Source organism: Cydia splendana, chromosome 1 (genome assembly GCF_910591565.1).
Source record: "Cydia splendana chromosome 1, ilCydSple1.2, whole genome shotgun sequence".
NCBI lineage: Eukaryota > Metazoa > Arthropoda > Insecta > Lepidoptera > Tortricidae > Cydia > Cydia splendana.
In genome coordinates, this window is record NC_085960.1 from 17,089,156 (window position 1) to 17,115,250 (window position 26,095).

Below are 26,095 nucleotides of genomic sequence, written 5' to 3' on the forward strand. Positions count from 1 at the left end.
ATAACGGCGACAGAGAGACATTAGCGTTTCGATCGCTACGGCACAAACGATGGCATCTTGGCTAGGCTCCCAGCTACACCTATGCAGCACACGTTTAATAAAAAGGTCAAGATATAATGTAAACATTTTTAATAAATATTTACAATGAAATCACATTTGAAATAAAAGAGAATATATAACAAAATATATTTACTTAGAAATAAAACTGCATACTTACCTAACTCGCACCGAGTTGATTCATTGGTTTCATTTGAAACACATAAAACTTCAATCAATCTTTCATAGTCGTCAATAATTCAGACAAGAGTAGTGAGATTACTTCAGTGGAATCATTATTATGTTCCAGTTTATTACCTCAAAATAACAGTGAGTTTGACAGTGAGTAAAGCATAATTATGTCTTTCTTTATTATTGCTCGTTCATAATATTTATTTATTTAATAAGGAAAGCCTGAAGTAGTTCCAGGCCAAAATACTTTAGTTACAATATTTCAAACAGTCTGGTTAAAGAACATAGGTACTGGTAATTATTTAGTAAACCTGTTCAATGAGTTCATAGTTTTCATTTTGTATATCTATCTGTCGCGGCCTCATTGCTAACTCTGTATGCATTGAAACTAGTTGTTTTATGAGTATGTTTTTGTATATCTATCTGTCGCGGCCTCATTGCTAACTCTGTATGAATTGAAACTAGTTGTTTTATGAGTATGTTTTCATTCCAATCTTTGGATCAGTGTTATAATCTACCAGACTCAAAATAAAATAATTTGTCTATATGACGTTGATAATTATAAACCACATTCGTAGTTGTCAGTTTTCCGATATAATGTAAGTAATGTAACTTTTCATCCATTCTATTCAATACAATTAATGTTGTTCAAGGTTCACCCTTTCGGTGAGCTGAGTTTTCTGTCAGTTACCGATACAACCTCGCGAAGTCTCGCAGTAATCGCGTCATTTCCTTGCATTTCTCTGCCCTGTAACCAAAATACACTTCATATATTTTTTAAATTCAATTTAAGAAAATACTTTCATCTGGCAGGACAATATTTACTACGGTTTACATGGAAACTGTAAGGCGGTTATCGTGCTGACGATGCAACAGGGAGTGGCGCCAGTGCAGTATAATGAATGCCTAAATGGATTACTACTTCTAGTATTTTATTATAGTCTTGTATTGAAATTGATACCTACACAAACACAATTAAAGACTAATACTGTTTGGCGGTACGTCCATTCGTTCTTTATTATACATTAGAACACTGTCGTCGATAAAGTGTGGTATGCAACGTCACATTAGGGGCTATTCATAAATTACGTCATTTCAAATTTCCAAATTTCATTTTCAAATGGGGGGGGGGGGTCTGGACATCGGATGATGGTCGCATGACGTAGGAGGAAACGGGGTCATTCGAAGCATGATTTTTGGATGATTTTAGATTTAGATTTAAAAATCGATGACGTAATTTATAGACAGCCCCTTAGGTGTTAGTTACCTGATGGCGAGCTGGTGGAAGTTCCAGCACTGCTGGTCGGTAGCGGCGACGGGCCCGCGCGGCAGGCGCGCCAGCGCGGGCGCCAGCACGTCGGCGCCGCGCATGCGCTGCCAGCGCACCAGCTCCAGCACCACCTCGCCCACCTCGCCCAGCATGTACGCGTGCAGGTGCAGCACCGACGACTCCAGCAGCGCGTACGCCAGCGACCCGCCGTACTCGACCAGGATGGCGTCCGCTAGCACTAAACAAGATTCACTTATTATTTACACTCTACCGAAATATAATACATTATTTTAGGTTTTTCGTTATGAGTGAGTCGTGATCTTCAGCCGGCCCGACGAATTACCCCTAAAATCACGTACCTACATACATTGGCATTATAGGGACGCGCATGTGAGATACGTAGTATAAAAACAAAGATCACACTTACATTTTCACGAATTGGTTCACTTTTGCTAAGGTATATCGAAATAATAAGTTAGACCTGCTGTTCAATAACACAACTACCCTCGATGTATATTTCTTGACCATAACTGTCAGAACGTAAGTAATGTAAATAAAGTATTTTATAATAATAATCCATGATATTAAATTTGTTTTGGTTTGCGTTAGTTATTCTATAATAAATTAAATTAAATGTAGCAAATACATTTGTTAAATTTATTTATTATGATAACCGGATGTGCAGGAAACACCTTACTTGTTATTCCCACCAAGAAGTAGTGGAAGGGGTAAAGTCTAATCTAATATAAGCGGGTGTCTGACAGTTGTGGGTCACTTCTCAGTTGGAGAGCTACGACGACGAACGAAGTTAAGTGTAAATTTTATTTAATTGTGATTTTATGACTTGTTATAAATTTCTGTATGTTTTCTTTGTGTTATAGTCTGATGGTATGTACGTTACAATCTTTAATGTGAATATAACCCTTTGATGTGTTTTTAATAGTTGCTATGTAACGTATATTCCAACTGATTACAGTGTAATACATCATGTGGCTTATTGCTCGATCTTTATTACTATTTTAAATTATGCCAAGTGTGTACGTTAAGGTAGCCAGTACTAACTATAAGCCATCAATATGTATTACGCGGAAAATAATATTTTTGTGAATTATGTGATAATAAAGCCGATAAATGTTCCGTAAATCTCTACAATATACTTTTACTTACAATCTGCTTATATAAATATATTACTTAAATAATGTTTACCATTTTTCATATTCTAAACCTTGTAGTTGTCCCTATAATAAATACATTACTTTGAGCAATAACTAACTGTTCTTAATTAAATACTGCCTTACATCCTTATTTCCTATTTTATTTATCAATGATAATACTAAAGTAAATCTGACACGCAAGTTAGATGGTCTGCCATCTTGTAGCCTAAATCGGAAACATAAACTAAACATTGACACTTCACGCCAAAGCAGTGTTGCCCTCTACAGTGTACGTACGTTTTCTTGTGCATTGTAGATTCTGTCATCTTATGGGCTACATTGGAAGCATAAAGGTCTCTGCCCACTACACCGTATCATACCATGACCGTGCTGTGAACGTATCAGGCATGGAATGTAACGCGATACGGACTACTATGCCCACTACACCGTGTCCACATTGTTTCATATCCGTACATAACGGGTTTAGTGCCCGTAGTAACCGCGCATCATCCCCATAGCATCCGCCTAATATAATACCCGTAGCATCCGTGTTTCAGGGGCGTATTCACCCTAGGGCCATCCGGGCCATGGCCCGGGGCGCCAACCTCCAGGGGCGGCATATGCCAACCCCCAGGGGCGGCATATGCCAACCCCCAGGGGCGGCATATGCCGCCCCTGGCGGATTGCATTTTGTTTTTCTTCCTTGACTTCTGGGCAGCGAAAAGTATTGGCCCGGGGCGCCAAATTTCAAAATACGCCCCTGGTTTCATCCCCTTAGTACCCGCGTTTTATCCGCGAGAGCATGACTCGTCAGAAAGAGCGAGCGAATAGTTATCAGACTGGTAAGAGCGAGCAAGAAATATAGCAACGCGTTTATAACCGGCTTAGAACGGTCACCATTCGCGGTTATAACCCGTATGCTCACCGTTTCGCCGCCTGCACGCGCCGTTCTGGCAACGTTGCGTGCCATGCACGGAGCGTTTCGGCACCGGCAAAATATCCTCGCCGACTATTTTTGACGGTCCGTGCATGGCACGCGACGGGTATGGTCGGTGACGGAACGGGCTAGTAGGCATAGTCTCATACTTTTTAATACAAAGAATATTTTTTTGCCTGACACGTTCATAACACGGTCATGGAATGATACGGTGTACCTTTAACATAACATTCATACTTCGCACCAAAAAGCCCCCTACAGTTTATGCACGCTCCCTATATAACTTTTACCATGTCCAGTTGTACATCATCAAAAATAGTCCCAATGTAATAGTGTTGGATTGACGATAGCTAGAACAGTTATACAATAAGGACCATGCATGGACCACCCAACAGTATGGTGGAGCGAAATCCAAAATTCTTAAATATAGCAATGGAAACCCCTGTAAAAGGATGTCTAATTTTTTATTATTTAACACATTCGACACCGCGTACCCGACTCTCGGGCACTCGTAAACTTTACTCAGATGCCGGACAACCCGCCCAGCGGGTTGTTTTGTACGCAGATATAGACGACCGGTTTCTGGGGTAGTGCGCCGTTTTTTGCCCGGTTGCGAAAGTGTTAAGGGAAAAAAAATAAAAAAAATATTGGTATAGGTACTTTTAGCCCTCTACTATTCGATTATACAACGTGTCCCAAAATTCAACGATAAGCTGGCACCAGAAGATGGACCTGATCATAACTACTCGAGGAAAAAAAAGAAAAAAAAAAATATCTCAATTTATTATGGAATTACAAAAAAAATGAAAATCGACACCCCTAATGGTATTTTTAACGACCATGTCTACAATTTTTTTAATATTTCTGTTTTTATTTTTGTATCGGCAACCTAAGTAGCCCTGCTATCCACCACAATCCTTAAAAATACCAGAATACATGTAGTTTTTGCACAAAAATTAATCAAAGTTAGTTTATCCTTAAATTTTTAACTTTCAGTCCACTTTCACTCATCGTGGTGTACAAAAAAAGTACTGACACTACTATGGCAAGTATTTTAGAAAGTTGACGCAATTAACCAAGATTCCAAAATGGTATAATACTCTAGGAAAACTAGGCACAAAATAAAAATAAATTAGAGTAAATGTTCGAATTGCCTGCCACCGGCATTAATACAGACACGACATCGCTTTAAAAATGATCGTTTGATTAGTCGTGCATATCTTCTACCATTGATATGATCCGCAGCCTGTGTGATTCTTTGGCGAAGCTCGTCCAATGTTTCAATGGGTTTTGAGTACAGTCTGTCTTTGAGACAACCCCAGTAGAAGAAGTCAAGGGGGTTTAGGTCGGGCGAACGGGGTGGCCATAAGATAGGACCAAGTCGCCCGATCCAACGCCCTGGATACTCTTGATTTAAGTATTCTCGCACATTACGGGCATAGTGAGCTGGGCAACCAACATTTTAAAGCCACATGTATTGCTAATAATCACGTAGAGGCACGTCTTCTAATAAGTCGGGCAAGTCGTTTTGCAAAAAGTTCAAATAACTATCGCCATTCAAGTTTCCTTGTAACTCAAAGGGCCCAATTACTTTTCCATTGAATATGCCCGTCCATAAGTTAATCTTAAATTGATATTGGGATTTGTCTTGTCTCATCGGGTGCGGATTTTCATTGCTCCAACTATGTAAGTTGTGAAGATTCAAATAGCCATCTTTCTTGCAGGTTGATTCATCCGACCATAGAACTTTACCTAAGAATTGGGGATCTTCCCTGTGCTTTTGCAGCATCACACGGCAAAATTCGACCCGTAGTGGATAGTCCCGCGGTAATAACCTCTGCACACGCCTGTAGTGATATGGGTGAAACCTGGGACGTTTTAGAATTCGATGAGCAGTAATTTTTGAGATTCCCGTAGCTAGTTCCATGTCACGTACCGAGGTAGTTGAATCGTTTTCTATTTCATTGAGAACCTCACATTGACAAATCACAGTCCAGATTTGTGTTTTGTGAATTGGACTTTTGGGGTATTTTGGATTGTTTAGCGTTTATCATGCCGCTACCGTATACACCGTTGGAATACGCTAATATGCATCTCATTTATGGAGAATGCCGATGCAATGCTAACGCAGCTAGCAGATTGTATCGAGGAAGGTACCCAAATGCTCAAAGATACCCGGATTATCGGGTATTTATTAATGTGCATCAAGCGTTTGTGGAGGGTCGTTTACCATCTGACAGGAGAAACGCTGGAAGAGGTAGATTGGAACGCGATGAAGAGGTTCTCAATGAAATAAGAAACGATTCAACTACCTCGGTACGTGCGATACAACTAGCTACGGGAATCCCAAAAAGTACTGCTCATCGAATTCTAAAACGTCACAGGTTTCACCCATATCACTACAGGCGTGTGCAGACGTTATTACCGCGGGACTATCCACTACGGGTCGAATTTTGCCGTATGATGCTGCAAGGAAGATCCCCAATTCTTAGATAAAGTTCTATGGTCGGATGAATCAACCTGCAAGAAAGATGGCTATTTGAATCTTCACAACTTACATAGTTGGAGCAATGAAAATCCGCACCTGATGAGACAAGACAAATCCCAACATCAATTTAAGATTAACTTATGGACGGGCATATTAAATGGAAAAGTAATTGGGCCCTTTGAGTTACAAGGAAACTTGAATAGCGATAGTTATTTGAACTTTTTGCAAAACGACTTGCCCGACTTATTAGAAGACGTGCCTCTACGTGATTATTACCAAAACATGTGGCTTCAAAATGTTGGTTGCCCAGCTCACTATGCCCGTAATGTGCGAGAATACTTAAATCAAGAGTATCCAGGGCGTTGGATCGGGCGACTTGGTCCTATCTTATGGCCACCCCGTTCGCCCGACCTAAACCCCCTGTAGTGTAGTAAACGAAGCAAGTTGTTGTATGGAGACCCATGCATTAATTTCTCAGTCGATGAAATTTTGCTTGGTTATTGTATAGTATGAGCCGAAACTAACATATAAATATCCAAAAAAAAAACCACTCCTAAGTTAGGTATTTATACGTAAAAATACAAATCTGTTTATAATATATATTGAACCGAGTAATTCCTCCATCCAAAATTATATTACCAAATAAGTTATTTGTATCAGTATGTGATACTAGAAAAAAATCTAAATCTTTTGTCAAACATGAGAATATTTTTTTTACGATAATTCCTTTTTTGGCGCTCGTTTTCATCGGAAAATTGCTCTGCCATTTTTTCCTTCTTATATGATCTTAGAATATAATTTGGCGTAGTGGGTAAGAAAATCCAAAAAAAAATGCATACCCAAGTTTATGTATTTTAGAGCTATAAAAAACTGAGAGTGGTAAATTTCTCAGCCTGATTTCTTTTTAAATATATACTAAGTAGTCACGTATATACTTAAATCCAAAATATCCAAAAGAACTGTCATCCCTTGTACACCCCGCTCCCTATACACTGCTCCCGATATGTTTAGTTTTGAATACGCTCGTTATTTTTTTGGATGTTTTTATAGTTGAATGGAAAGAAAACTGTGAACTTAATTCAATAAATAAAATGGATAGAGAAATTTTCCACAGCGAGTAAAAAGGCAATTTCTGAAAAAAAGTATAGTTACATGGAAAATATTTTAGATTTTCAATTTGTATGTATAAATCGGCAATAAAATGGCATTCCAGTGAAAAAATTAGACTGAGCAATTTTCCGGTCCAAGCCACGCCATAAAATTATATTTTGTTAATATTGGTATTTCTGCGGGGATTTTTTTTTTGATATTTCATATATTGTTGCAATACGTTACATGAACATGTCCGGAGAAGAAAGTTTAAACTGAGCAATTTTCCGTAAAAAGATATTAACGATTTAAGACTTTAGGTATTTACTTAAATACTATTATTATTATTCTTTGGAAATTTATACAATACTTTTTATTTATTGATACTTTATCATACTGTAAAGCTTTTTCTGGCTGAGGAATTACTGCGGGGTCCACTACCTTTATTTACTACACTACTGGACTTCTTCTACTGGGGTTGTCTCAAAGACAGACTCTACTCAAAACCCATTGAAACATTGGACGAGCTTCGCCAAAGAATCACACAGGCTGCGGATCATATCAATGGTAGAAGATATGCACGACTAATCAAACGGTAATTTTTAAAGCGATGTCGTGTCTGTATTAATGCCGGTGGCAGGCAATTCGAACATTTACTCTATTTTTTTATTTATTTTGTGCCTAGTTTTCCTAGAGTATTATACCATTTTGGAATCTTGGTTAGTTGCGTTAACGTTCTAAAATACTTGCCATAGTAGTGTCAGTACTTTTCTTGTACACCACGATGAGTGAAAGTGGACTGAAAGTTAAAATTTTAAGGATAAACTAACTTTGATTAATTTTTGTGTAAAAACTACATGTATTCTGGTATTTTTAAGGGTTGTGGTGGATAGCAGTACTACTTAGGTTGCCCATACAAAAAAAAAAACAGAAATATTTGAAAAATTGTAGACATGGTCGTTAAAAATACCATTAGGGGTGTCGATTTTCATTTTTTTTTGTAATTCCATAATAAATTGAGATATTTTTTTTTCTTTTTTTTCCTCGAGTAGTCATGATCAGGTCCATCTTCTGGTGCCAGCTTATCGTTGAATTTTGGGACACGTTGTATATAGCAATATATGTATATTTTTAATAAATTTAATTTATGCTTATTTTTTTATGACTAGTTTTATTCATTAAATAACATCTTTTTGTTACAGATATACTCGATTCCTATACTTATTTTTGTTTATAACGTATATTTTTATGACACGGTAAAACCACGTAAATAGGGGTTTTATGGAAAAGGCCCTTTGCCAACCCTGATATTGTGCACAAATTGGAGTTTACAACTTATTACAGAACCGTGAAAACTATTTTGAACGTGATAAGATAATAAAAATACTACTAGTAAAAGTAAATTTATGCCTAACATACGTGTGAACATGACCCAAAAAAGGGCGTAAGCGACGCCGAAGGGCAAAATTTGACGGTTATTTAAACATATAAGTACTTAACCCATTTTTTACAGTAAAATGATACTTTTCATAATCAAGAACACCGTTACTTTGGCACAAGAACGTCTAAAAAAATAACTATTTTTTTTTCACTGTAGCATTTTCCTTGTTTTGCATGAAATTGCTGTTTAATATGAGTTTGAAATTTTATTATTTCATAAATATTGAATAAGGCACAAAAATTTTGGTAATAACTTATTATACGCTTATTAAGTATTATATAATTTCAATAAAACATACACATATTAGTGAAATAGTATATTTAACCCTTTATAAGGCCCCAGTTATACAGATATGCTACGTGAAAGTTAAATACACTACCATGTTTGTAATGCACTGGGGAACACATCTACGGCAAAAAAAAAACGAAATCATTAAGAAAAACATGTGGTCACTCAGCCTGTTAGTGCACTTGAGTTTTCAGATGATCTGTTTCCAATACACCTATTCATTGACATTGACATAACAAATATAAGGTGCTCTGTACAGACTGGCGTTTAATTGACTACATACGGTAAATAGAACATTATTGTGTATCTTGTAGTGGGTAGGATTAATATACGAATATCACTGAAAAAGTTATAAGCTCTTGCAATTCACGATGGAGAGTGGATTTATCTAAATTAGACCTTGTCATCATACCCATAAGAGTCTCGCCACTCGTCATCGTGAATTGCAAGAGCTATAATTCAAATTATTAGATACAGCGACGTGTATATTTTTAATAGTATAATGGAAACAATGACGATAGCTTGCTTCCCTTGACAGGCATAGTGCATAAATTGACCACATACTATAGATTCATTAATTACACTAAAATTAAATACTGACCGAAAAAGTATTAATGAGGAAAGAAAGCCTGATATATTCGCTATATAATACCATTATAGTTAAATAAAAAAGAGGATGTTCTTCTCCGTAAATGTTTATTAACTAAGTGGTTTCCAAATCGTCTCTGCCTTATAAAGGGTTAAATAATTGATGAAAATTTACCTTTATTAATTTCTTTAGCGGCTAGGTAGAGGGCTAAAAGTAGTGTTTATTTTGAAACTTGATATAATCATTATAATCTACATGACAAACTGCAACTTTTTGTACCGGTTCACATTGATAATCAAATTTTTATTTTTTCCCATACAACGAAGCTCCACCTGACCCAACAGTCGCACTTACCTTTGATCTCCTTGTTCTGTTCTCGAGTAGTGGTGGCTCGGGAGACCAGGTCGAGCAGGAACTTCATGACGGAGCAGTTGGCCTCGCGGTGGTCTAGAGCCGTGGCCAGCGTGCCGCACTGCACGACCGCCGGCATCGCGCCGGACGAGAGGAACTCTAGTGGGATGCGTTGCAGGAACCTGGAGAATAAACGGATTGAAATTTAGAATGGTATATCGATAGTTTGACGTTAAAGTAATCTAAATCTAATAATAACAGAATTTCAAGTTTAAGGAAGAACTGCGGCCGACAATATGTTATTATACGAAGGCTTCATAATTCAGTATTTCGGCAATCGACAGCTTTCTAGAGCCATACTGCCTGGGAGGGCATTGCATTACAAAGATCGGAATGGCGTTCTAGTGTTCATAAGAAAGTACATCAATTTGAGCAGCAGTGTCTGGAAGACCTAGATGCTAAGCGTCATATCCGCAAGACGCGACCTAAGCCCTCCTACACATACACCCGCAACTCGAATGGACAACTTCATTGCGCATCGTGTGACCGCATCTTGAAGACAAAGTTTGGTTTTGCGAGCCACATTAGGGCATTTCATAATCCGGATAAGAACTGTTGATGAAGTCGCCATTGCCGGATACGGCAAGGAAGGAAGAGAAGAAGTTCATTCTTAGTGTAGAGTGCCCAAGTAGTGAATTCGTGATTCTAGTCAGTTTGCGTATTGGTATTCCATAATGTGCGTCCAAATCTAGCGGTTGCGCTACTAGTACGCTATTCGCGAGCCATTTGCACAAGTATGTGTCGAAAGACTTGTCTCAATTTTCACGTTCCCTCCTACCTAGTATCCGCCAAGGACTCGGAGGGAACGCTTCTCATCGATCCTCACACGCTTTAATAACACACCTGATGCACAGCCTGAAGAGATCGTCGACGGTATCGGGATTATCCTTGAGGCCGTTCTCCCGCTGCAGCAGGTCGAAGGCGCGCGGCATGAGCGCCTTGAGCAGGTCGATGAGATCCGACACGCATTCCGGCTCGTGCGCCAGCTCGTCCACGAGGATGCTGGCGAGGTAGAGCAGGCACGAGTGCTGGTGCTGCGCGTAGATGTCGGCCATGGCTTGCGCGAGGTGCGGGAGGAGGGGGGCGGCGCGGCGCGCGGTGCAGCGCAGCGCGAAGCGCAGCGCGCGGCAGCCGCGCTCCATCACGCGCCCGTCCGCCTGGTACCTGCCACAGGGAACCATCAGGAACTGTATTAACCACGACGTTCCAAGACACGGTTTATATCGAATGCTAATACTCTTAAGGGTCGGTTGCACCAAACCGTCTATCACTTTTAAGATATTCGCAACATTTTATTGTATGGGTAGTTTAGTTGGTGCAACTGACTGACCCTAACTACATAATAGGTATCGGTACTTAAGGCGGAGACTTTAACAGTACTTGATCAAGACGTCGTGCAGCACGGGCCAGGCGTCGCCGAGCGCGGGCACGCAGGCGTCGGCCTTGCGCGGCGACAGCTCGCGGAACAGCGCCGCCAGCAGGTCCAGCGTGGGGCATGGGTCCGTGTCGCCGCCGCTGCCGGCCAGGATCTCCTTCAGCGTGCCGAGTTGGATGGAGGCGGCTTCTCGCATCGCCACCGTCAGCTGCAGATGAAATTAGCGTTTATGCCGGAAAAAATAAGATAACGTGACGTATCTGCTATGCGCAAACCTTCCTTGAGCTGTAAGACTGTTCAGACTAACAGTTCTAAGGCATTTAAACATGTAGCATGGAAACTTCAGATACATATTCATAGGATATTTAGTATTGTATATTTATTGAAGAGTTTCTGATTTTTAGGCACTGTTCAATTTCACGAAGTGACTGACATCCAGCAAGATAGTTATTCTCCGACTCCGAGTTAAATTTGCTTATTCATTCACTGGTTTTCTATTCAAAGTCCGCGTACACACTTGAGCTTGTCGCAGTCGCATACGAATCGTATTACGGCCCAACTCGCGGCGCATCGCCACGATTGCAACCGCAACGGTTTATGGGACCTATAAACCTAGCCTAAGGAGCTCATAACTACTGTTACCTGGTCCTGCGGCAGCGAGGCGAGCGCGCTGGCCAGCGCGCGCACCAGCGAGGCGCCGGCGCCGGGCGGCAGCGCCAGGCTGTCCAGGTGCCGCGTCGCGCGCAGCAACGTCACGGCGTGGGAGGCCGCCTCTTTGCTGCAGGCCTTGCAGATGTTCTATCGTGGAGAATAGTACATTACAATGCAAGTGTTGAAAGTGTGTTATTATTTATGAGTCCCGAGATATGAGCCGTAGGCGAATAAAAGACACGGGACAAGTAAATAATAACACTTCCACACGTACATTGAACGACGTTTTTTAATACATTTGCGAAAAAATCAAAATAAAATAAATATTGGTTACATGAGTTACACTTACTGTTACGAATTTTCCCTTGGACTTGAATGATATTGTACTATAAACTACGTTCAGCGTTGATTTACTTTGCAAAAATTAATCACATTAACTCATTTCAGACAAAAACAATCTTACAGTTGCAATTTAAGTTAATTATTTTGATACAACTAAATTTTAAGTGAAAATGGCGGGCGCCGGTTTTAGTTTTAAATTTTTCATTTTTTCTGTTAACGACAGCCAACGTGGCAATGATAGTTCCATTCAGCCAAATAATAAAAAAGTTTTTTTAGTGTAATATCGTATTATATAACGTTTTATTAATATAATAACTAATATATATTTACTTTATATCTTGTAACAATACTTTTAGTACGTAATAAATGTTTAATTGCAAAATAAAATTTATATAAAGTTTTTGAACATCCAAACTCTTTGGTGTGGACGTATAGATTACGGCCAGGATTAAATTTAAAAAAGCTGGATAAGTAAAAAGCACTAGTTCGCAAAAACCAACTTTGCGAACGCTAAACAGCTACGAAAAGTAGCACTTTTTGAGCAACTGTATTAAAAAGGTTTTTTTTAATGTATTACGGGCCCAATAGTTCACCCCACTCAATACATACATTTTACTGGCAAAGTACAAGTAGTAACGCAATTTAAATATGTAGTATAAACGCGGTTTTTAGAGCACCAATATACAAAATACAATCAGCTAAATTAAAAAATCTAACATTTAATAATTTCGTACTTGTAACGCAGTAGCAGCCGCCGGAGCCAATTTGGGCTCCTGCAACGCCGTCACTAAGGTCTGCAGACAAGGCTCCAGGCATGTAGGATGCCGCTCGATCCAGTCGCACAGCTCTCCCAATAGCAGAATGCACGTTTTCCGAACTGCCGGGTGGGCGCCTTCAGGCATGGACAGTATTGCTTCCACCACTTTTGGAACATATTCATATTCGTCCCTATATACACAAAAGAAAAAAAATGTAATTTTAAATTTACAGCAGCACCATCCTTAGCAAAATGTTGTGAAAACCATAACACTGTCTAATAACACCTTTAATAGTTTTAATTATACCACTTAAACTGAAAAACCTTCCAAAGCAAGTTAAAGGTAAGGTATGAGTGTCTACTCAAAGCAGTAAAAGATTAACCCCCTTATTGATAAAACTTTACGGGCCTGATTTAGTTAAATTATGTTTTATCCCTTTCTTACAAATATATAAGTCAACATGACAGATAAAGACAAATGATTATTAGCTAATTGAGGTTTGTAGCGCGTTTATGAATAAGGGGGATAATATATACATTTTTACCCAACTACAGGAAGAGTTATGATTTATTATGTGTTCGATTGTAGTGTCAATACTTCTAAGCCGATTTCAGTGAGGTGGCAACTATACATTTTTATACTTTTTATTACCCAGATGATGCGAAACTTTTTATCACAGTAAAAGAGAAAGTTTTCAATGAAAAACCATACTTGTGATTAAAACTTTTGATACATTTAGCGGGTTATTCCCACTAGTTACCACCAAGTTCTTACCAGTGGTAACTACTGGGATTTTTTTCCCCACCTTTTACTACTGGTAACTACTGGGAAAAAAATTCCCACTAGTGACCACCAACTCGGCTTGGTGGTAACTACTACGGGAATTTTTATTCCCAGTAGTTACCACTGGTAAAAGGTGGGAATTTTTTTCCAGTAGTTACCACCAAAATATTGTTAGAATTCAATACTTATAAAAACAGTATAAATAGTATAGTATAAATGTAGCGTGCTGTAATAAATAACTATGTGTCAGTTAGTGATTCAGTAAACTGCTTTAAAAGTGATCAAAAATATTAAAACAGTTTTACCGGTAAGTATAAGTGTAAAAACTAAAATAGAAGTCTCATTCTAGTTAAGTAGAAATTAACTTTTTATCCGGATAAAATTTTTCTTATTAACTGTAAATTGAATTACATATTTATACAAACGAACAAACATATAAGTCAAATCAGACAGAACTGATTTCGTATTATTATTTACAGCGACTTCATTTCGTTCTATTATAACACGACGCAGAGCTGGAATATGTAGGTATTCATAATTTGTAGTCAGGCTAAATAAGTAAGAGCATGGTTGTTATTAAAACCGCTTAGGGCCCGCTTCGGATGGGCTGACTGCTCGGACTAACCAGCATAGGCTCGCATTCGAATTACGCTCGGGTAGTACATCGCTCGGTCATGTTACGCTGGTTGGCTCTATTGCTTAAACACCCACGCTAGCGGGATGGTAATAACAATAACACTACCAGAGGAGCATCAGGTACTATTCGTACACTTCGTATTAAGTTTTTTTGTATTTAACTTTTATTCTTTTGGACAATATGTTTATTGGAAGAACGTGTACATAATTAAAATCACATAAAACAACTTTAAATTGAGTACGACAAAGGGGCAAGAGGGCGTGAGGCTAAGAGCAAAAATCAGAAAAAGAGTAAAATAATAATTATGTACTTTATCTGATTCTGATGGCGATGGTGTGCGAATGCGAACGTCTATAAAACCTGGTAGAGTTGGGAATGTGAATGTCATCTTGAAATTAAATTTGGTATAGATGTTTTTAAGTTTTGTTAATATTTATCACGGTAAAGTAAGAAACAACGTAGGACCTTAATACCTTATGCATATTTCATAGGTCATAACTTTGAATGGTTTATCGCAATATAAGTATGAATAATATCGGTACCTATGCCTTGTAATTGCAAAACAATCGTTTAGTTCGTAAATATCTTTTATGTTGTTCTTATTAAATACCACGAGTGCAAAAAGGCCGAACCGAGTGTGGTGCACACCGCGCACCCTTTTGTTCTTAACCGCCGTGTCGCCCGTGTCTGACCCTTGCGAAATATGTTTTGTTCGGCATAACTGCCCGCCCCTATGGCCGATAAGAATGGTATTGTTTGACATAATCGCTAATCCGCGAAAAGATAACGTGCTAGTCAATCAGTGCTAACCCGTTATACTTACTTGCGTATTTTTACATGCAATTAATATTCCCACCCTCCCACCGCAAAAATAAATACGCAAATAAATATAACAAACCACCACCAAAAGAATAAACCTCGACACGTGTTTCGCCTCTCTACGAGGCATCCTCAGGAGTTGTTGACGGTCTGACGCCCGGCAACGGAATGACCTGGCTCTGTCTGCTTCTTTCATACCTCCCGGAGGGAGGTATGAGATGCCTTCCCATCCCTTTTGGGGATTTTTGGCGGTTTCGAATCGCCGCCCGTAACTACGGGCGGGTCTATTTAGTGCCCTTTTTCTAAGGGCGGGGGCTTCATGGCCATAGCTGGCCATGCGAGTGACCTGTCATGGCGTTTATGTCCCTCGGTGGCCTGTCAGTGGCTTAGTGGACTGCGGGATCCTCAACCACTGTCCGGCGTTTCTTCTTCATGCGCCAGGGCTCTGGGGAGCTGGCGCAGTCTGCGGCGGTTATCCGGCGGGCGTGTGTGCAGCGGCGCGATGCCCTGAAGGTGATGGTGTCTTGAATGGTCGGCGCGCTCGAACATGTTTGTTGAGAGGTGGCTCACGAAGGCGTCCAGGCTCTGCCATTTCAGGCCTCGTTGGATGTCTACGTTTCGCACGCAGCGGGGGGCATTTACTATGGTGCGCAGGGCCGCATTCTCCTGCGCACGCAGTCTCTTCTTGTTTGTTTCAGCCACCAGGGCGTACCGTGCTGGAGCTGCGTACGTCAGGCGGGACCGTATGTAGGTTTTGTAGACCCCCAGCTTCGTGCGACGGGGGAGGCTGCTGCAGAGCACTGGACGGAGCAGGGTTCGAGCGCATTTCGCGCGCCGGACCACTTCGTCCACGTGAGGCTTCATGGTGAGTCGCCGGTCAAGTGTTACGCCCAGGTACTTGACCTGGGGTAGCCACGCGATCTGTTCGCCGTGCAGGCGAAGCGGCGGAGGGAGCTGGTTGGTGTAGCCGGAGATCAGCGCCTGCGTCTTGCCGACGTTTACTGACAACCTCCACCTGGAGAGCCAGTCGGGGAGTGCGTCAAGGGACCTCTGGAGTTTCTTGGCAGCGTGCTTGAGGTTGATGGACGCGGCGAAGAGTGCCGCGTCGTCCGCGTAGAGGCCCAGCTTGACGTCTCCGACGACTGGGAGGTCGTCAGTGTAGAGAGCGTAGCAGGCAGGCGAGAGGACACTGCCCTGGGGGACGCCCGCGTGGATTGTGGTGGTTGTTCATGGCCGCCGTCATGAAGTGGAGTACTCTGGTGAGCTGCAGGGTCGTTGAATGGCCGTCTCGGAAGCCGAACTGCTCCGGCCGTGGCTCGATGTAGGGCTGGAGCCTGCCCAGTAGGAGCCGCTCGAACACCTTGGAGAGGGTGCTGAGCAGTGTTATCGGACGGTAGCTCTCCGGTCTTCCTCTGTCCTTTCCAGGTTTTGGCAGCATTATCACCCGACCAAGTTTCCACTTTGTCGGGTAGTGCCCCGAGCGCATAATCCCATTGAACAAGCGGGTCACCGCCACGACGGAGCGCAGTGGCAGGTGACTTAGTGCCGTGTTCGGGATCTGGTCGGGGCCCGGGGCTTTCCTGGGTTTGCAGCGACGGAGAGTTCGCTGCACTTGGCCGGGCGTGAAGAAGACCGGGTCGTCCTCAGGTCCCAGTGGTTGCTCGAAGAACCTCTCCAGGTGTTCTGTGACTGCGCGATGGTGTTCATGGTCCTGGACTGGGTTGGGCTGGAATTGTCTGCTCAGACACTCGGCGAAGATCTCCGCCCTGTCCTCCGCTTTGTATCTGGGCAGACCGTTGGTATCCTTGAGTGGGCGAGTCGAGTCCCGCGTCGTGCCGAGTTGTCGGCATAGACGGTGGATGGAGGGAACGTCACCGTCTATGGACGCGATGTGGCTCTCCCAACTCATGGTTGCGTGGTCGCTGAGCTCCTTTTGAACCTTCTTCACGAGTGCGTTGAGCTCCGAACCTGTCTAGAATGGTCGGCCATATTTATACCTTGACCACTCCCCCTACCGTGCAAGTGTGAGTGAGATGGAAAAATTCGTAATAACGGCGATGACGCAACATTCAATTGTTCGTTAAGAGCGCTATTACATTTCGGCGTTGAGCGAGTTTAGGTATTTTACGCGCTGCGGCAGGCCGTGCGAGCTCAGTATGCCGATCCCTTCTACCACACTCGCACTACAATGATGGATTAAACATTCTTGATCTTTCGCGAAGCATATTGAAATCAACCATAACAACACTAACTGTACTTAACTTTTAAAGTTCTAAAACTGTTATTTGGTAAGTACGAAAATACTAAATGCAGTGCAAATGTACATAGGGGCTGTTCATAAATTACGTCATCTATTTTTGACGATTTTTGACCCCCCCCCCCCCCCTCAAATCATCCAAAAATCAAGCTTCGGATGAATCTGTTTCCTCCTACGTCATGTTACCATCATCCGATGTCCAGACCCCCCCCCCCCCCCACTCCTCCCATTTGAAACGACGTAATTTATGAATAGCCCCATACTCGTACTTATGAAGGTATATTACTCGAAAGAAATTATAGGTACCTACTCGCTTATTTACATGTTTCGTCATTGCATTTGGTACCTATAGGTTGTAAAGTTTGTATCAACGAGGGTTTAAAAACGAACTGGTACTGAGGATCTGATGATGATTAAGGTGGTCACGGATACCAATCAACCATGTAGTAACATGATTAGGCTCGTTTGATTCGTCTCAACAAGATCTTTGACACTGAAGATACACAGGGTCTGATGATGGAGCTGGAAGGTGGCCACGGGTACCAGTCTATCATGTAACTAAACAACTTCGTGTTTGGGCTCGTTTGATTTGTCTCAACAAGATCTTTGACACAAGACAGTACTCAGGGTCTGATGATGGAGCTGGAAGGTACCATTACCAATCAACCATGCAACTAAACCACATCGTGTTTAGGATCGTTTGATTCGTCTCAACAAGATCTTTGACACTAGGTGATACTCAGAGTCTGATGATGGAGCTGGAAGGTGGTCACCGGTATCAATCAACCATGCAACTAAACCACTTCGTGTTTAGGCTCGTTTTATTCGTTTCAACAAGATCTTTGACACAAGATAGTACTCAGGGTCTGATGTTGGAGCCGGAAGGTGGTCACCGGTACCAATCAACCATGCAACTAAACCACTTCGTGTTTAGGCACGTTTTATTCATCTCAACAAGATCTTTGACACAAGGTAGTACTCAGGGTCTGATGATGGAGCGCGAAGGTGGCGACGGGTACCTGTCTATCAGCTCCATCATCAGACCCTGAGTAGTATCTTGTGTCAAACATCTTATTGCGACGAATCAAACGAGCCCAAACACGAAGTGGTTCAGTTACATGGTAGACTGGTACCCGTGGCCACAGTCCAGCTCCATCATCAGACCCTGAGTACTAACTTGTGTCAAAGATCTTGTTGCGACGAATCGAACGAAGCCAAACACGAAGTGGTGTAGTTGCATGGTTGATTGGTACCGGTGACCACCTTCCGGATCCATCATCATACCCTCAGTACTACCTTGTGTCAAAGATCTTGTTGCGACAAATCAAACGAGCCCAAACACGAAGTGGTTCAGTTACATGGTAGACTGGTACCCGTGGCCACAGTCTAGCTCCATCATCAGACCCTGAGTACTAACTTGTGTCAAAGATCTTGTTGCGACGAATCGAACGAAGCCAAACACGAAGTGGTTTAGTTGCATGGTTGATTGGTACCGGTCACCACCTTCCGGATCCATCATCAGACCCTCAGTACTACCTTGTGTCAAAGATCTTGTTGCGACAAATCAAACGAGCCCAAACACGAAGTGGTTCAGTTACATGATAGACTGGTACCCGTGGCCACCTTCCAGCTCCATCATCAGATCCTGAGTACTATCTTGTGTCCAAGGTCTTGTTGAGACGAATCAAACGAGCCTAAACACGAAGTGGTTTAGTTGCATGGTTGATTGGTACCGGTGACCACCTTCCGGCTAAATCATCAGACCCTGAGTATTATCTTGTGCCAAAGATCTTGTTGAGACGAATCAAACGAGCCCAAACACGAAGTGGTTTAGTAGCATGGTTGATTGGTACCGGTGACCACCTTCCGGCTCCATCATCAGACCCTGAGTACTATCTTAAGTCAAAGATCTTGTTGAGCCGAATCAAACGAGCCCAAACACGAAGTGGTTTAGTTGCATGGTTGATTGGTACCGGTGACCACCTTCCGGCACCATCATCAGACCCTGAGTACTATCTTAAGTCAAAGATCTTGTTGAGACGAATAAAACGAGCCTAAACACGAAGTGGTTTAGTTGCATTGTTGATTGGTACTGGTGACCACCTTCCGGCTGCATCATCAGACCCTGAGTACTATCTTAAGTCAAAGATCTTGTTGAGCCGAATCAAACGAGCCCAAACACGAACTGGTTTAGTTGCATGGTTGATTGGTACCGGTGACCACCTTCCGGCTCCATCATCAGACCCTGAGTACTATCTTGTGTCAAAGATATTGTTGAGATGAATAAAACGAGCCTAAACACGAAGTGGTTTAGTTGCATGGTTGATTGGTACCGGTGACCACCTTCCGGCTCCATCATCAGACCCTGAGTACTATCTTGAGTCAAATAAATACATATAGAATGTCAGGTCGTTTCAAATATTTTTAATCCTGTCCGGTAGTTTATTAAACTGTACCATTATAAATTATAATACTATAAAAACAGTGCTAGGATCAAAGTCTCTCGTTGCGGTTTACACGCACACAGTATAGCGTTTTACACGGCGCCCGCCGCACACAATGATAAAAAACCTCGTCGTCGCCGTTGAAAATGTGCGGAGCCGACCGACACACGTCCTGCCTCTACAAGCTCTGCCGCGGCACTGAGCTGGCGCAGCGCGCGTCATCGGTAATATAGAGTAGTTTTCAAAAAATTGCCAAAAAATTATAGTAGAATTTCATAAACACTAATGTATACCAACAGTATAAGCAAACGTTGCAGATTGCTTGAGTATGAAAATGACTTCGATATTAAGTAGATTTTCGTAGGAATTGACACTTGTTTCGGAGAGAAAATCGAGTTCGTTTTACTTTGATTTTCTCTTTCTCAAAGGTATGTAGGAAAAATATAGTTTGATATGCCTAAAGTACAGGGTATTAGTAATACAAAATAGCCAGGTTTAGCAGAGTAAAATTCTCAACATTTCCAAATAAGAGCTCGCCATTCAGTGCTTCACGGGGTTTTTCGGAAACGACCATCAGAAAAAAAATCATTACTAATTTAATAAGTCCTTTTTCTAATATTTACAACGATATTTATAAAGATAAGAAGACGCTTTTACTGGAACAAGTACTCATTGTTTCTAATAATGAGCGCAAAGTCCTGAATTTCGTCGACTAGTATCATCAATTTTGCATTATTTCGACTTTTCTTGTAAGAGCGCTCTTAAGAGTTGTTTCGAGGTTTATTCTTTTGGTGGTGGTTTGTTATATTTATTTGCGTATTTATTTTTGCGGTGGGAGGGTGGGAATATTAATTGCATGTAAAAATACGCAAGTAAGTATAACGGGTTAGCACTGATTGACTAGCACGTTATCTTTTCGCGGATTAGCAAAATAATATTTTGGTTTTAATTAGTATGGATTTCCGCAAAGTAACGCCTGATTCTATTCACTATTTGATAATTATATTTACCTATCGGGTGGCATGTGAGCTAGGCCGAAAGCTAACGGATCGTGGTAGTTTTTGTCATTGTCTTATGTCAACATTAGGATTAACCAAGATGCAATGAGAGTTGTGGTGCAGAGGGAACATTTAATTAGATAGCTTGGATATTATTATTACATATTTTCCGACATTGTTATCAGGTTATCACATTGACCTAGTTGATGTTGGGCTTTATGAAGTAATTTGATCAATGCAGGTTTATAGACGTTCGCATTCGCACGCCATCGCCGTCAGAATCAGATAAAGTACATAATTATTATTTTACTCTTTTTCTGATTTTTGTTCTTAGCCTGACGCCCTCTTGCCCCTTAGTCGTACTCAATTTAAGGTTGTTTTATGTGATATTAATTACCTACACGTTCTTCCAATGAACATATTTTCCAAAAGAATAAAAGTTAAATACAAAAAAGAAGTGTACGAATAGTACCTGATTCCCCTCTGGTAGAGTGTTATTACCATCCCGCTAGCGTGGGTGTTTAAGCAATCGAGCCAACCAGCGTAACATGACTCGAGCGTAATTCGAATGCGAGCCTATGCTGGTTAGTCCGAGCAGTCAGCCCATCCGAAGCGCGACCTAAGCGGTTTTAATAACAACCATATCCTTTAGTTATTTAGCCTGACTACAAATTATGAATACCTACATATTCCAGCTCTGCATCGTGTTATAATAGAACGAAATGAATTAGCTATAAATAATAAAACGAAATCAGTTCTGTCGGTTTTTGACTGATTTGTTTGTTCCTTTATATAAATATGTAATTAATTTACAGTTAATAAGATAAATGTAATCCGGATAATAAGTTAATTTCTATTCAACTAGAATGAGACTCTCCTATTTTAGTTTTTACACTTATACCGGTAAAACTGTTTTAATATTTTTGATCACTTTTAACCCCTTACCGCATACGAAGCCATATATGGCGGATATGATATTTAACTCTATTGACAGCTATTAAAGTTCAAATTTCAACAAATATTTTTTATTATATGCAGTAACGTATATGCAGTAGGGGTTAAAACAGTTTACTGAATCACTAACTGACACATAATTATTTATTACAGCACGCTACATTTATACTATACTATTTAAGTATACTGTTTTAATTAGTATTGAATTCTAACAATCATTTCATTCAGGCCTTTAACATCTTGACAGATGATTTATGCAGCGTCTGTAAGCGAGGAACAACGTCTCTTGTGGCTGTATAAGCCAATGCGGGACCGGCATTTGCGACCGCATTTATGGCAGCTGAAGCAGGGAGCCATGTCGGCACCATCAGGAGGATTGTGCCTCTTTGCGCGTTTTCGGGCAAGGTCTTGGAACCATGCGTTGTCGTGGATTTCGCGACCTTTCGCAATGGTACCCCTCCATCCATCGCGATCTGACGCGAGCTCCTCCCAAGTGTCCCTATCGATATCAAAAGCGACCATGTCGCGTTTCGCGCAGTCCTTAAAACGCAGCAAGGGACGTCCAATGCATTATGGTGGTAACTACTGGGAAAAAAAATCCCACCTTTTACCAGTGGTAACTACTGGGAATAAAAATTCCCAGTAGTTACCACCAAGTCGAGTTGGTGGTAACTAGTGGGTTTTTTTTCCCCCAGTAGTTACTAGTGGTAAAAGGTGGGAAAAAAATTCCCAGTAGTTACCACTGGTAAGAACTTGGTGGTAACTAGTGGGAATAACCCCATTTAGCTTGTTACTACATAATGTGTACACTCACGGCAAAATATTTTTGGCAACAGCTTGCATGACAAAGAGTGCTGCCTCAGTGCGCTCCCAGGACAAGTCAGCCTGTAATGTGGCAAACATCTGCCGGAACACAGAGCTCGAGCCCACAATAAACACCACATCTTTGATCAGCTCCATCACCTTCACTCTGAACTCCTGAAAACAAGAAAGGCCAGATCTTACAAAGACAAAATCTATTTATCATTATAAGGCGATGTACGCAAGGTTTCTCGTGTCTTTATAAGTCAATGTATGGGACTGGCATTTGCGACCACATTTGTGGCAACTGAAGTAGGATTAGGTAGTGAGGATTGTGCCGGCGCGTTTTCGTTATTGTGGATTTCCCCCTCCATCCATACAATACAGATAATTAACATTGTGATACATGTTTATTATCTGTATTGTAGCCTCTTGTGTTTTTAATGTCCTTCAGTAAACTATAATATATAAAAAATATCCTTTGTATTGATACTTACATAGAAATCATCCCCTTCATCCAGAAGCTGTGTGCGATCAGGCTCGCACTGACAATGCCTCGCCAGAGCCTCAATAAGGCGCTCTATATGTGGTTTAAATGCGTCCGTTAGAGGTTGATAGTCTCTGCGGTAGACATCTTCAGACAAACGGTACCATAGATTAAATGTAATTTCAGCTACCTGAAATGTAACATTGTATGACATATAATTTATAACATCTTGGGGGTCGGAATGGGCCTGACAGTGTAAGTAGGATAGTGTGTTAGTAAGGTGCTTTTTTTAGTTAGTTTGTGTCTTTGTTTGTATTTTTTTTTGTCTTTTATGTGCATACGTTTTTGTTTTATAACATTGTATGGCAGACATTTATAACAATGTATGTATGTTATAAATGTCTGCCATACATACGATATGAATACATACATACATACATATCGTATGATTATGATATGTATGTAATGTATGTATGTATTGGGCTCTTGTGGTTGTATTTTATTTAAAAAAGCTTGATATGCTTTATAAAATATCAAGAGTCTAGGCTCTTAAATAGAACTAGGCTCGGGGGCTAAAGAGCTAAATAGCCTTTTAGCCTTTTAGGCGTCAAGAGAAGAGGCGAGCCCTAAAAAAAGAGCTAAAAGGCTCGAGTCCTTTGGATCACTACTTCATCCACACTTTTTCATCACACTCACCACGTGATCTGGGTACCGGCAGAATATCAGTGCCTCGCTCGAAAGAGTGAAGCATATAGCTGAGTCGGCACCCTTTTGATGTTGCTGCAATGCACACAGTGTAACCACTGCAAGTGTTTCCACTATTCCTGCCGTTGCTATATGTCTCTAATATTTGTAACATTTTGTATTTTGTCTTAATTGATTGTGTATTTTGTTAATTGTGTAATCTTCTGTCTGCCTATATATTTTGTAAATTGTGTGTATTTGCAGCAATCAAATAAACGCTTTATCTATCTATCTATCTATGCGGCATGCATATTCAGCATGTTATGCAATGTTCGTATCCGACCGAATTATTCGGTTAATGTGCCAAATATTCGGTAAATATTTTATATTTTCTTTGTCTTGCAACACTGTAAAATGTGATGTGATTTTTAAGTTCTCTTTCCATCAGGTTATGTTTTTTTTGCTAATGTATTTGAAGCATTTTAAACGGTATATTAGAATGATACAGATGAACCGAATAATTAATTAAAACCGAAAAATATTCAGTTTGGTAAGATCTGAACCCAACAATCTGCCAAATATTTGTTTTCGGCCAACTTCATATTTGGCCCATCTCAAGTATACATGTATTCAAATCCTTAACCTAATTTAACACAATATTACCTCATAATCATGATGTCCAACACAGACTAGGGCCAACTCCAGTGATCTCATTGCAAAGTGGGTCTGCCCTGTTGATGTGGCGGAAATGATCTTTTCCAAGAATGTCTCTGCCAATTCTGTGAAGATCCTAGCAAAGTTTGAAGCCTTGTCCTCTTCTTCATGAGCCACAGCTAAGTGATAGCACTCTTCTAAAGCTGCTATGCTATCAAATAATAGTCTTTCTATCTCTTCGTTATTGTTATTTTCTTCTAGAGTGTGCAGCAATGAACACAGGCAGTCTGATGCTGCATCATGAAGTGTGTTTATACAATTGTAATCTCTTAGAACTTGCAAACAGTATGCTATTACAGCATTCTGAGGAATTTCTTGAATGTTCACTGCCCTAACATGTATCCATGATGTCATGCATTTTATAATTTTAAGTGCTAGCTGTGTGTTCTGTGTACTTGTTATGCTTTCTTTCAAGAACATAGTAACTAGATCTGTATTTGTCCGTAATTCCTGTCTTATATCTTCACGTCGGTTTTCTCCTAATTTCAAACTAGAAGAGTCAATTTCTTGCGGCAGTACTGTTAAAATTTCTAATAAAGCTGGGTTACTTCTGTCTGAAAATGATTTAATTAGGTCACTAGTACAGTTCTTCCATGTAGGCATTTGTAATGCTAGGTCAGCAAGGGCCAGGCACAGTTGCGTGAGGATGGCTTGACTAGTTTCTGACATGTCTCCTCTTAAATGAGCTATAAGGGAGTCCCTAAGAGACGCACGGGCTTCCTCAGGAAGCTCTGATAGGTTATGCTGCACTTTTGACCTCATTGTCTGAGCTGCAAAATAACATGAGTGAATATCCTTCTTCTGTTGTAACAACTCGTCAGCTATTTTCCATGAATGAATCTGAAAACAAAAAACAAAACTTTAGTGTTGTTTAGACTATAGAAACGATTTCACTACATTGTGAACTTATTAGCTATTACTGATTAAACGGGTAAAACGCAATAAATTAATTAACTATGGACTCTTTGGTATAGAAAGCGGCTTACCGATTTTTGTACTTCTCCTAGCCATTTGGAAGCCTTTTCTTTAATTTCCTTATCATTAGCATTGGAGTTATCGTAGAGAGCACTTATGGCCTGGTATATAGTTTCCATTGACGGCGTATCCATGATGTTTTCACTTCCGAATCGAGGGTGATCCTCAACACCACACTATCAAAACACTGAAAACAGTAAAAATTACATACTACTGTACGTAGAAAACACGAAATATCGGAGTAAAATAATCAAACAAACAGTCGAATGAAAAATGCCCGAATGAAGGAAACCATAAACAAGTAAACTTGCAAGATCTAAATTTGACGTGTCGAAGTTTTTTTATTTTTTTACCGAAGTTGAAAATGACACATGTTTCTAAATTAAATAGAAACATAAAAATAGAGCTTCTAAAATATCGGATTTCAAAAGATGGAGAAACCAAATTGGCCTCAGTAATTTAGTTGTATGAAACAAAAATGTATCAACAGCAAGACCGGATCTAGCCGGAACGAAACGGAT

At 40.7% G+C, this 26,095-nt stretch overlaps 1 protein-coding gene across 1 annotated transcript; it reads right to left on the bottom strand.

The window, feature by feature from the left end:
- Window positions 1-114: 114 nt before the first annotated feature.
- Window positions 115-25,874, bottom strand: LOC134794860 (transportin-3). Its single transcript, XM_063766666.1, has 11 exons — window positions 25,586-25,874; window positions 24,549-25,439; window positions 23,212-23,391; window positions 22,728-22,891; window positions 12,998-13,211; window positions 11,913-12,068; window positions 11,276-11,478; window positions 10,739-11,059; window positions 9,839-10,017; window positions 1,496-1,736; window positions 115-976 (listed from the first exon to the last, which is right to left on the bottom strand). Exons 1-11 carry the CDS (start codon window positions 25,706-25,708, stop codon window positions 916-918), a joined length of 2,733 nt encoding a protein of 910 aa, XP_063622736.1. The 5' UTR covers window positions 25,709-25,874; the 3' UTR covers window positions 115-915.
- Window positions 25,875-26,095: the final 221 nt, after the last annotated feature.

Coding starts and splice junctions, on each gene's coding strand:
- LOC134794860 (XM_063766666.1), bottom strand. CDS start 25,708: ATGGATACGCCGTCAATGGAAACTATATACCAGGCCATAAGTGCTCTC. Junction 23,392..24,548: donor TTGGACATCATGATTATGAG/GTAATATTGTGT, acceptor GTTACATTTCAG/GTAGCTGAAATTACATTTAA. Junction 977..1,495: donor TTCCACCAGCTCGCCATCAG/GTAACTAACACC, acceptor TTTTGGTTACAG/GGCAGAGAAATGCAAGGAAA.